Source organism: Macaca thibetana, chromosome 5 (assembly GCF_024542745.1).
Source record: "Macaca thibetana thibetana isolate TM-01 chromosome 5, ASM2454274v1, whole genome shotgun sequence".
NCBI classification, from domain to species: domain Eukaryota; kingdom Metazoa; phylum Chordata; class Mammalia; order Primates; family Cercopithecidae; genus Macaca; species Macaca thibetana.
The window spans coordinates 75,765,552-75,778,362 of NC_065582.1; the positions used below are offsets into that span (position 1 = coordinate 75,765,552).

At 36.0% G+C, this 12,811-nt stretch overlaps 1 protein-coding gene across 41 annotated transcripts in view; it reads right to left on the bottom strand.

Moving 5' to 3' along the window:
• Positions 1 to 12,811, bottom strand: part of ANK2 (ankyrin 2) — a 695,484-nt gene that overhangs the window by 72,863 nt on the left and 609,810 nt on the right. For 38 of the 41 annotated variants that reach the window (XM_050792405.1, XM_050792409.1, XM_050792407.1 and 35 more), the window contains 2 exons: positions 8,374 to 8,446; positions 119 to 263 (listed from right to left, as the gene is read on the bottom strand). In XM_050792405.1, the coding sequence (XP_050648362.1) occupies positions 119 to 263; positions 8,374 to 8,446 (218 nt within the window). Of the gene's footprint in view, positions 1 to 118; positions 264 to 6,936; positions 6,991 to 8,373; positions 8,447 to 12,811 lie in introns of all 41 variants that reach the window. The other 3 variants (XM_050792371.1, XM_050792373.1, XM_050792370.1) reach the window with 1 other exon arrangement.

The window sequence follows — 12,811 nt, forward strand, 5'->3', positions numbered from 1 at the left end:
TGAGATTAATAAGGTACCTATTAAATGCTCAATAATTGCATCTACATTTTTATCATCATCATAAAAAATATGTTGCAGATATTTCTGGCTGACATCAAGTATAAGCTTTACAAGATACCTGTCAGATCGTCCTCCCTCCAAGCTGTATCGCAGGTAATTCATACCATCCAGGAACTGACTGCTGGGTAGTGAGTCATCACCCAGTTCTTTTAGGTCCTCAGGCCTAAGGTATTCTCCCCCATCACCAGTCATTGTGTCATCACCTTGAAACAATCAGAGGAAGAAGCAGGATTATTTGCTGAATGTATGTCATCTACAAAATATGATCATGACTGTGAAATGCATCAACATCATTGCCTTGATATTGATGAAACTGCACTGCACACTAGAACACAGAACACCAGCAAACAACTATACAGTGCTAAAACTTAGAGAAATAACATTTGATTCATTTTCTTAGCACTTACCAAGAAGAAGTAATCACTTGAATTTTAATTCTTTTAATATTAAGTTTGGATATCCCTTGTTGTTTACTTCTAGGAGAAAAAACTTCTAAGATGAATTCTAATTATAGATTTATCAAAACATAGGCATAGTCTGCTTTAGGATTAAGCCTACAGTACTTTCAGAAAAAAATATTAGTTTTATTAACATTTCAGGAGACTACATCTATTCTTTTTCATGAAAAGGTGAAGGGGATGGTTGAATACAGAATCTGTCACATAATACAAGCACAGTGCAAGCTGCATATTATGGATCCCTTGCAAAAACCCAAAAAGATTATTTAAAAACCAAAAGTTGGCTGGCTGCAGTGGCTCAGGCCTGTAATCCCAACCCTTTGGGAGGCCGAGGCAGGTGGATCACTTGAGGTCAGCAGTTGGAGACCAGCCTGACCAATATAGTGAAACCCCATCTCTACTAAAAATACAAAAATTAGCCGGGTGTGGTGGCACATGCCTATAGTCCCAGTTATTTGGGAGGCTGACGCAGGAGAATTGCTTGAACCCAGGAGGTGGAGGTTGCAGTGAGCCGAGATTGCACCACTGCACTCCTGCCTGGGTGACAGAGTGAGACTCGCCTCAAAAAAAAAAAAAAGTCTGCTTATATACTCTTTCTTTCCCCCAGATTCCTACCCCACCCCTACTCCCAAAAACTCCAGCACCAAATTCTGAATACTACTCAGGTTCGAGCATCCTGTCCCTCCTCAGAGTCTGTTTGCTTTTGCATTTCATCTTGCTTCTCCTAATTTGCCAGTTCTCACTGCGGTCTCTCAGCAGCCAAGATGGTCACAGGGAATAAACACAACTCAAAATAAGCTTTAACTTCTTGGTTCTTAAAAATGCACAAAACTCCTTAACAAAATAGGGCCTACATTTCAAATTTTCTTATTTCTCCCGTCTATCTTTCCCTCTTGTTACACCTTGGTAGGGTAAGGAAGGTTTATAAGGGTGAAGAAAGAAGAGGTGAGAAAGGTAAAGATAAAAGAAGAGAGTCTGGCTGGAATGACTCCGTGTCTGAAGGAGCAAGACACAGTGTTTGATCAGGTAGAACATGCCAATCAACTACAGGAACCCAGCCTTCCTCTCTCGTGTGAATAGAATCTTATTAGAAGATAGAAGGACATTTGAAGAGTATATTTTTAATCAAATATATCAAAATTTTATGACTCTGGTGACAAGACAAAAATTTAAAGCCTCTGATTGGTCAGGTACAGTAGTCCACATCTGTAATCCTGGCACTTTGGGAGGCTGAGGCAGGAGGATTGCTTGAGCTCAGAAGATTGAAACCAGCCTGGGCAACACCTACACCTCATCTCTACTAAAAATTTTTAAAAATTAGCAGGACATGGTGTCATGTGCCTGTATTCCCAGCTACTTGGGAGGCTGAAGTGGGAGAATTGCTTGAGCCCAGAAAGTCGAGGCTACAGTGAGCCATGATCGCACCACTGCATTCCAGCCTGGGCAACAGAGTGAGACCCTGTCTCAAAAAACAAACAAACAAACAAACAACCACCCACCTCTGATTACACTGAGTTCATGAGTGAATGTCCTTTACGTTCTCCCTTATTTTGTGCATGTTGATGGTTTTGTTATGATGCCATCTGCCTAAGACAGCTGCTAGGTTCAGTGCCACTTAAAGTGAATTTTTAGCATTTTTATGTACACCTATGGTGGCCCTAGGTATATAGCCAATGTCTTGATTATGTCTCAGTGAGAAATGACCCAAAGAAGCAAAGTCCCTAAATGCTGAAAGCAGTGTCTAAATCCTATCCCAGTGTTGGCATTAGCTGGAAAGTCACCTCTCTGGGGACTCATCTTGTCAGTGCTATATAAAATTTCTCTCAAAGACAGTTAGTTGTATATAAATCATGCTATTCAGTAATACATACCAGCAGTAAAAGATGGAAAGTGAATGCAAGCAGAAATTAACAGAATGTGAAAAATCACTTGGAAAAAAATTACCCAGGTTGGTCTATAACTGGAAAATTCTGCATACAAATCAAAGCTTTAAATGTATTTAATGAGCCCCTGAAATACTTTTCTTGCTTCCCTTAGTGGGTGAGAAGATTTCTGCTAGTGCAAAGCTGGCCCATCCCTGCCTCCAAAGCCTCATCCCCTCCCATCTTCCTAGATACCTTGTCTGCTAGGCGCTTCATCTTCAACCTTCTCTCCTCTGTTACAGATTCTATGGAGGTCTTTCCCCTTCCATGGATAAAATATCCATATTTCTGCGATCTCTGAAATATGGTAGCTTCTTCCCCAAACTCTTAGACCTTCTTTATTTCACATTCTGACTCCTCTTTGTTAACAATTAAACTTATCAAGCAGATGTTTGCTAATTTCAGCAATTAATCAGTGGCTGAGAAGTGACTTATTTGGTAAACTATTCTCCTTGATTTCTCTGACACAAATCTCTCCTGGTCTTCCCCCTACATTTCTGAGTCTTTCTTCCCTGTCTCTACTTCTCTTAAATGTTGATATTTTCCATCTGCCCCTTCTTCTTATTTAACATATTATCACATGGACTTAGAGGTCCACTAACTATACACAGACCTGTATTGGTCCCAGACCTCTCTCATGAACTTTGTGTCTATATTGCAATTGCCTTCTGGACTTCTCCATCTAAATTTTCTGTAAGCATCTCAGATTTAGCATGTCCACAGCAGAACCCATCTTCTTTACCCATCCCCTTGTCAATATGCTTCTCTTTGAAAATTCCCTACATAAGCAAATAGCACAACTACTTCCTTGCCCAAGCCAAACGGAGAGAAAAGATGATTTAAAATAATATTCAGATTAAAAGCTTTAGCTCTTATTTGTTTGAATAGAGTGCCATTAGATTTGGAAAGAATTTTGTACAACTCAGACAGCTTTAAGACAATCATTATATACTTTCTTTGTTTCAGCTTACTTATTCAATGTGAAAACAAAACAAAACCAAAGCAACCTTTAGTTTTTACATTATAGAACAAACCTAAAATGAATTTCTTTATTATTTCCTACACTTGGAATAACTTCCTTCCGATTGTTACCTATTTACTCACTGAATAGAATGATGATTCCCAGGTTAATGACTTAGCTTTTTCTTGTTGTTTTATTGTCCAATGTTTCCAAACAATTTTGTGAAAACTGTTTTTTACTAACTGTGAAGCATCAGTGTACTGCAGGCTTTTTATGTACAATTGATGTTTTGATACCCGGAAAACACAGATTCCTCAGTGACAGTGAGTGGTGTATTTAACCCCTGTAGGACACAGGTGACAACAGCACGGGACTAACTTAAATAAAGTGGAATGGCAGCCAGGCACAGTGGCTCACGCCTGTAATCCCAGCACTTTGGGAGGCCAAGCCAGGTGGGTCACCTGAGATCAGGAGTTCGAGAGCAGCCTGACCAAAATGGTGAAAACCAGTCTCTACTAAAAATAACAAAATTAGCGTGGTGGCACACACCTGTAGTCACAGCTGCTCTGGGGCTAAAAGCAGGAGAACCTGGGAGATGGAGGTTGCAGTGAGCTAAGATCACACCACTGCACTCCAGCCTGGGTGACAGAGCAAGACTCCATCTCAAAAAAAACAAAAAACAAAAACAAAAAAACAAAAACAAAAAAAAAACGTGGAATGGCTCCCCTTCCTGACAACCTCACACAATGCTGGCATGGAGATTCTCTGAAACGTTACAGAACCCACTCCCTCTCAAGCAAGTGTTATTCCTGCTGAGACATGGAAAAAGGGCTGAAACCTGAGATGAAGAGCCCCACTAAGTGTTAAGTGTTCACAACAGAAGTGAGCGTATCAAAGGAGAAGGCGCCCCTATATCTCATCCCAACATTCAGCCAGTCTGGAGTTCTCTTGATTGCCAGTACACGTCATTCCAGAGTACTAGCAGAGATATATGTACAAGCCACCCACTCATGAATTCATGAGAATAAGGCATACATAAGTCACAATTCTATAGGCATTTTGGTTATACAGATGCCAAAATCTCCAAGCCCCACCTCATCATTTATGGCTGGGAAGCCGAGTCAGTGAAGACAGGGATCAACTCATGATCCTACGAAGACTTAGTGGATTACCTTCACATCTTTGGTTAAATCTGGATGCTATAATTCTCTTAGACTGAATTCCCATTTCTGTCTTTTCCTTGCATTTCACTGCCATATTCTTCCATAAGGATGATATTTATATCATGGCTGTGCTATTACAATACTTTTCATACTAGGTTTTGATTCCACACCCACCACTTAATAGCTGCGTGCCATTGAACAAACTACTTAATGTCTCTAGGCCTCATTCCCCCAAAATAAGCCTTTCCTTAACCGAAAATATATATATATATATGGAACGATATCCACAGCCTGTGTCACAGGGATGGTACAAGGATTAAATGAGACATGTACCTAGCATTATGGAGGTTTCGTAAATGCTTTCTCTTTTCTTAGATTTCTGCTTCCTTCCAGGTTCTTCCCAAAAAACTCCTTCTATGTACCACTGCTGGTTAAATCTTTGTAAAAACAGGTTTAAATGTTTTCATCGTTAATTGAAATCTTTAAGGTATTGTGTTTCCCAGACTTTTCAGCAAAGAATTCAAACAGTCCACAGCTGAGCCCGGTATGTTTTCATGCATCAGCAAATCGAATGACTGGAGAATTCTGCCACTCTGTGTCTCTCTCTTGTACTTTCCTATCTCAAGATTTTCCCATACTGTTCCTTATCTAATCCCTAAAATCTATGCACCTGGTTATTACTCTCTCATTTCTCAGCACGTTCATGAGACGGTTTTAAGTATATGTAGCTCCTGATCTCCCCAAGTGGATATGAAAACCTGACAACACAGTGCCTTCCATTATGCTGCTTTTAATATACACATTATTTCTCTATATAGGCTCCTAAGGCCTGCCTCATGCTCACCTTTGATTCCACTGTGGCACCAGTTACAGAGCTTTCCACACAATAACATCACATTCATTATTTGTTAATTGGATTCATGAGTGGATATTGTGGATTACTTTAATATGTATACAGCAAGTTAGCCTGATATGATACCTCAGTGTAAGAATATCTCAATGTAAAGTCTTACCTTATGATTTTATCTTGAAGAACCTAAAGAAATGTCTTTAATATCCTTAAAAGCTATTAGTATTAAACATAGTGGCATTCTTAATGGTAAGAGTTTGAATACTCTTTTTGGGTATTGACATACTATTGCTACTAATAAAACAATAGACTGTAGAGAAAACAGGGATTAGCTAATAATTTTCAAACACATGTGGCTGCATTCTGTCCACGTGGATGATAGCAGGTTTCATAAAAACATATTAACTTCACAAAACATTAAAGGGTTGGCATTGGCAATGTCAACCAGCCAATTTCCTTCACACTAATTCTTTCTATGAAAAAGTTACTTATCAATACTCAAACAGATCCTTTACATGAAAATTATTCAACTCGAATTTTCTTCTAGGAAAGAAATATTATTAAGTTTTGGCTATTTCTAAACATGGACTTCTCTTACCACAAAAGATAATCTTGGTCATTCACCAATATTCTTCACAAACCAAGAATTCTTATCACCAGTAATATTTAATATATAACATTTTAAATAATGAAAGTACAGAATGTTATAACTCATCTCATTTAATGCAATAGGCAGATCTGAGAGGCTATTTTGTATAAATTTCTTTTATAAACTCAATATTAAATACTTTAAATGAATTAACTAATAGAATTCCCCAGCAATTATTTTGTAAATAAAGGGCTATTTTTAAATTAAATAATCACTATTCAATTTATCTGATTTATAAATTTAAATTTTCACGTAATACAGTTGCTTAAAGTGGTACCACATGTACTTTGGAAACTTCTTACTAGATAAAATATCTTACATTATTCATTTTTCCTTATATGCCAAATTCACCCTAAACAATTTTTAAATGTTACTTTACTTCTATTCTTAGCTATATTTAAAAATCATATAACTATTAATATATTTTTAATCACACCTAAAATATATCATCAACCCAGAAGGTGATATAAACTGCATTTATTTCAAGTGGTCTAACTTAGTTATTATCATGTTCATGCTAGCTCAGTGTCGACTAACAAAAGAATTACTTTTCTCTAAATTTATATTCTAAGAAAAGATACTAGTTGTGGAAAATATTTATATAATGTTCACTAGATTATAATTATGTTAGCAGGTCTCAATAATAGTTGCAAAATCATTAACAGTACAAACAATTCATGACTTTAAGCTTCTAAGTTAATAAAATCTGCACACTCAAATGCACACATATACAATTCCACTCATATTACACATGCTATTTCAAAAGAAATAGATTAGTGTTAGGCACACAGATTTAAGCAAGTTGTTCTATCCAGTTAAGAAAAATTAAAAGCAAAGAAAAGTTTTCACTCCAAAAATTTCCTCCAAGGGTACCTGAATCACTAAGTGCCTCCCCATCAATAAAGTGGTCACCAAACTGTTTAAGAGCTGTTCAACATACAAGTAGAGATAAGAAAGATGATCCCACAAAACAAAATACGATATGCATGTAGGAATGCTGAGAACTAGTTGGCAAGATAGAACACAAAATTATACTAAATATTTGGAACTGCTGGCTTTGGGAATACCTTTGAATTTACTCAAAAATAATACATTGATCCAACATTTGTTCATTCTTGTCATAAATTCTTATAAAAGCTGAGAAAACTCAATACCTATTACCAATAGGTGATTCGACAGGTTGGTTCTAAATAAGGACATCTCAATGTGAAGTTTTATCTTATGATTTTATCTTGAAGAACCTAAAGAAACATCTTTAATATTTCTCTGTAAAAGCAATTAGTATTAAACCTAGTGCCATTCTTAATAGCAATAATTTTTCAAACATACATTTTCATGTATATATATGACAGTAATTTTTCAATCATGTACAGTGGATGACTCGCTGCACTATTGAAACTTGGTTGCGTGGTTTTTTTCTTTCTTTTTTCTATCTCCTCATAAAAAATGCTTTAAAAAATTGTATGTGCTACTTTCATGATTTTTTAGTAGCAAATTTTTTCTTTTTGGTCCAAGTGGAATATTACATGGAAATTCAAAATACAAAATGAAGAAAAGTCAGCTACTCTAGTTGAAGTAGAGATAGGGAGCCGGACACCCTATTGGCCCATCTCCAGCTCTGGCCCAATGTCACACACCCACTCCAGACAGTCCCCACTGCTCCTTTTAGGAAAGCAGACTTCCCGGGACTTAGGAAGCCATTGCCTGAGATCATTTTTTATCAACTCCAAAATTATAGGGGGGATATTTTCTGACTTAAATAATACATTCTTCTGTTGAATTTGTACTACTTCCTGCTGTACTATTTTTAAACCTTCTCTGAGGCTCTTTTCCTCTGGGCTTAAAATATATTCCGTACCTATGAACCAACCAGAACACAGAGTTCTCTTGGCTGAAGAAGAACACTCCTTGATGGAATATACTTTAAAGTCTTTACTTAAAGGCATTTGAATAAAAAAAGATTTTTAACATAATTCAAACATATTTAATAATAATTGTGTTAATATATAGCTATTTTAATACATGGCCAGTTTCCAGGTTTTCCCCTTTTCCAGTCATATTATTTAATAGCCATTAATTATAATGCTAGGAAAAAGAGATAATACCAGAAAAAAATATACTAATCAGAACTGCTCCTTGGCCCCCGCTGCCACGGCAAAAGTAAATGTATTGAAACAAAGGTGAAAAAGTGACTTTAAATGTTAAGATTCTGCCATCCACATAACCAGCTTGGTCTCTGAAAAAAAAAGGGTGACTTGCCCTTGTGTAAGAACATGACAGGTGTCATAGAAGATTGAATAGAAGTCTTACCCTCTTCATCAGAAACATCAAGAACCTCAGTCATCGTCTCAGGAACATTTAGTTTGTGTTTTTCTGTAATAGTCTGGAAAAACAAAAATCATTAATGTTCAAGTTGAAACCAAAAGTAAACAAAAGATGAAAAGCATCACATAGGAGGCCACGCTCAACAGCAGCAGCAAGCCATTGAGCCTTGACTACGGCATCTTTCCCACGTGTATATTTTGGAAATTTGCTTTCATGAAAACTCATTTGTTCTCTTTGAAGATAAATGATCATTTATGCCAGAGAAGTTGTACAAGAGACAGTTCATTATTTTGAGTTCTCATTTGAAAAATAAATTCTTTAGCAATTGTGTTATTAATAATAATTAGTTGTATTGAGAAGGCAGATTGATGTTTTCAAAGCTTCCCTAAAATGAACTAAGCGATGTTTCCAGAAAAGCTTTAAAAAGAAGCAATGAACATACGCAATGTATTAGAAGGAAAGCCATTAGAAAAGAAGCTGTAAATAATGTGAAAGATATAAACTATTTGGGCAGAAAATATGACACATCTTTTCTGGGATCAGAGGATCAAATCATCTCTTTAATATTTCACTGGGTTACAGTTCTGGTTTGTTGCTTATTTGCCTTACGCAATAGCACTCCAAGGTTGTCAATCCAATGCCTTTCGTTCCTAATGTAAAGTGTAAGGTTAGGAGACAAGGAACTGAGTCTAGCGGCCTGGGTTCAAATTCTAACTTCATCACTTATTACTTATAAGGCCTTAGCAAGTCCCCTAACCTATCTGTGCCTCAATTTCCTCAACTATAAATAAAGGATAGAAAAGTACTTCATAAAATGGTTATGAAGATTAAATGATGTAATATATGCAAGAGCTCTAAAAATAGTGCTTGGCATATGGTGGCACTCCATAAATATTAGCTAGCATAATTTATTATGATTATTGTAACTCAGTATTAAATGCATCTTAAAAGTGAAGAGCCTCTGGACTTTTATAATCATTCATGCACTCAAGGAAAATTTTGAATGTCTACTGCATGCTTGGCACTATTTTAGACATTAAATGTATCAGTGATTTTTCAAAATAACAGAAGTAAGTTAGACATAGAGACAAATACTGCATAATCTCACTTATATGTGGAATCTAAAAAACTCATAGAAGCAGAGAATAGACACCTGGTGGTGACCAGGTGTTGGAGAAGGAAGGGGGAGGAGCATTTGGGAGATGTCGGTTAAAAGATACAAAATTTTAGTTAGGAGAAATAAATTCAAGAGATTTATTGTAAAACATGGAGACTACAGTTAATAACAATGTACTGTATACTTGAAAATTGCTGAGAGTAGATTTTAAGTGCTCTCATCACAAAAAAAAAGGATATGTATGTGGAGGTAATCGGTATGTTAATAAGCTTGATTTAGCCATTCCACAATGTGTGTGTGTGTGTGTATGTATGTATCAAAACATCACGTTGTATACCATAAATATGTACAATTTTTATTTGCCAACTAAAATAGATAAATAAAAGACGTATGTACCCCAAAAAAACATAAAAATCCAAATCTCATGATTTTGAGCATCACCTAAAGACTATTGAGTCTCAAATTCAAACCTTCAGTTTCTGTAGTGAAAATACATTAAGGGCATCAATTGACACTGTCATGGAAACTTTAAAAGAAAATGAATCCCTTGACATAAGAGTAACATCTTCAACTAAAGCCATCAAAGTACAAAAAATAGGTTGTCTAGTTGTTTAAGCTTTGACATAGACATTAGAGAATTGTTTGAATGGCTATAATGAACCTATCATCAATTATTTTCTTTCCAAAAGCAGTAGATAACTTCAAATATATTTACAAAGAAATTCACTGGTTAATCAAATTTCACTGAGCAACTCTGACTATATACATATATAATATCTGTGTGTTAAGGGGAAGTGATCATAATGTGATACTGCATGAGCTTTTTGGTGGCTCTTCATTTTCTTCAGAAAACTGACTAAACTGGCTCAGAAGAGCCCTGTGATTCAGTAAAGAGGGAGAGGTAGCAAGGCCTCATCTCTCATTCCATGCTACGATCGTGTTGAGCTGCCTTTATTTTGACAGGTCATGTTCTCTCATGCCTCTGACTTTTTCCACATATTCTCTCATTTACCAGAAATATCCTTTCCCCTCTTCTCTTGGCTCACGTTAGATGTGACTTTCTTGGAGAAACATTCCCTGATCCTCCCCAGTGAATGTCTTTGTTTAACTGTGTTTATCTGCTGCTATGTACTCCTAGAGCATCGTGTGTGCTGTGTCATACACTACGCACTGTGTGTGCCCTCTCTGCTTATCTGCCTCCACACGAGAGTGTGAGTCATTTAAGAGGAAGATTGTTTCCACAGCACCTGAAACATAGCAGGAGCTTCTCAAAGTATATCAAAAACTTGGTAATATCAAATTATGCAAAAAATAAATTTAAAATCCACATCATGATGAAATGGATTGTCTTTGGGTGGAATTTTAGTTAAAAGACAGGAAGAAACAGAGAAAGTAAAGAAAGTCTCCTGCTACTCACATGAAGGCACCATTGGAGACAAGGGTTGTAAATTCAGCTTGCCTGCATATTTCTAGAGATGTTTAAATAGTTTTATTCAGTGTCTTATTCACTGAAAGCAAACTAAATGCTGCAGGAAAAACAAAAGTATCCATCCAAAAATCTGGAGAATAGTGGTGGTTGATAAATATTTGTTGAATGAACAAACTCAAAAAGACTATTATAATATACAATTTGATTATTACTTTATTATAAATTTTAATTTAGAAATTTAACACCAATAAATTATAGTCTATGTTCTGGATCAGTGGTATTCAACTATAGCTACATATTACAATTATTAGAAAAAATTTTAAAAATATTGTTGCTTGGGTCCCATCATGGACCAATTAAATCAAAATCCATAGGGATCGGGTCCACTATCATAGGGACCAGGGTATTTTTTAAAGGTTCCTTAGGTGGGTTTATTGTGTAGCTCAATTTGAGATTCATTTTCCTGTATTAGGGAAAGTGTATAAATTGCAGGAAAATGATTTGCATTTAAAATATAACATAGAGACTACCCTACTATGATACCTTATTCAACATTTTTTTTTTCTTTTTTTTGAGATGTCGTTTCACTCTTGTTGCCCAGGCTGGAGTGCAATGGCGCGATCTCAACTCACTGCAACCTCCGTCTCCCAGGTTCAAGCGATTCTCCTGCCTCAGCCTCCCGAGTAGCTGGGATTACAGGTGTGCACCACCACGCCTGGCTCATTTTTATATTTGTAGTAGAGATGGGGCTTCACGATGTTGGCCAGGCTGGTCTCGAACTCTTGACCTCAGGTGATCTGCCTACCTCAGCCTCCCAAAGTGCTCGTATTACAGATGTGAGCTACTAAGGCTGGCTTTTATTCAACTTTTTGGGAATACTTAAAAATGTGAAAGGATGTCTACTACATTAGACTGTATTAGAAAGTAAATTTTTGCAGAAATGTTTTAGAGTATTTGTCCTTCATAGTAAACATTTCATAAGGAGATAATTATCTGTTCGAAAACAATTGCTGGAGATACTTTTTAAATCATTAAGTTTCACTGCCTGGTCATCTCAGTTTCCATTTTCAGGTGCTGATAATGGGACTATATTTTCTTTGTACTTATTTGTAAGAGTGGAAATAATAATCTACTTCAGTTTGGTAACTGAATGCTATCAGAATTATCAGCAAATATATGTGGCAACAGAAAAAGTAATACACTTTGATCACATTGGTGACTGATATTTTTCTGTATAGATATTAAAAATGGCCTCTAATTACAGTGTCATAAATATAATACCATTTATACATGAGAAGGTATTTGACCTTTAGAAGGCCATCAGTAAATATTTGCTGAATGGATGGCAAATAAGTAGTCCTACATATGTATAATGTAACAAGAAATGAATACATATTTTCCTTTTAAACAAAATGTCCTTTGAAAACTTGATTATTTAAACATAAACATGGTTTTATGCAACTACCTCTGAATAGTACATAGAGAACAGAGCTATAATGAAATTATCATGGACATCTCTTTCAGCCACAGAATCCAATATACTATGGTCAAGATTAGAAACTACTTTAGAAGTTAAAATGAGTAGGATACTACGTACAAGATTAATGGGATATAATTAAATCAGATAATATGGCAAAAGAAATAGTATATAATAGACGGAAGAGAGATTTAATAATGAATTTATATTGTTAATCACGATATGAAAAATGTAGAAAATAAAGTAGGAGTTTTTAACATTCTGCTTTACAAATAGTAGTCAATATCTGATTTGTTCTATGCAAAAGAAACTGTGTGTTTAACTGATCTTCACTTAGCCAACCCTCACTCAGGCAATCCTCCTGGTCAACAATTGCATTTATATCACATAATCACTGAGC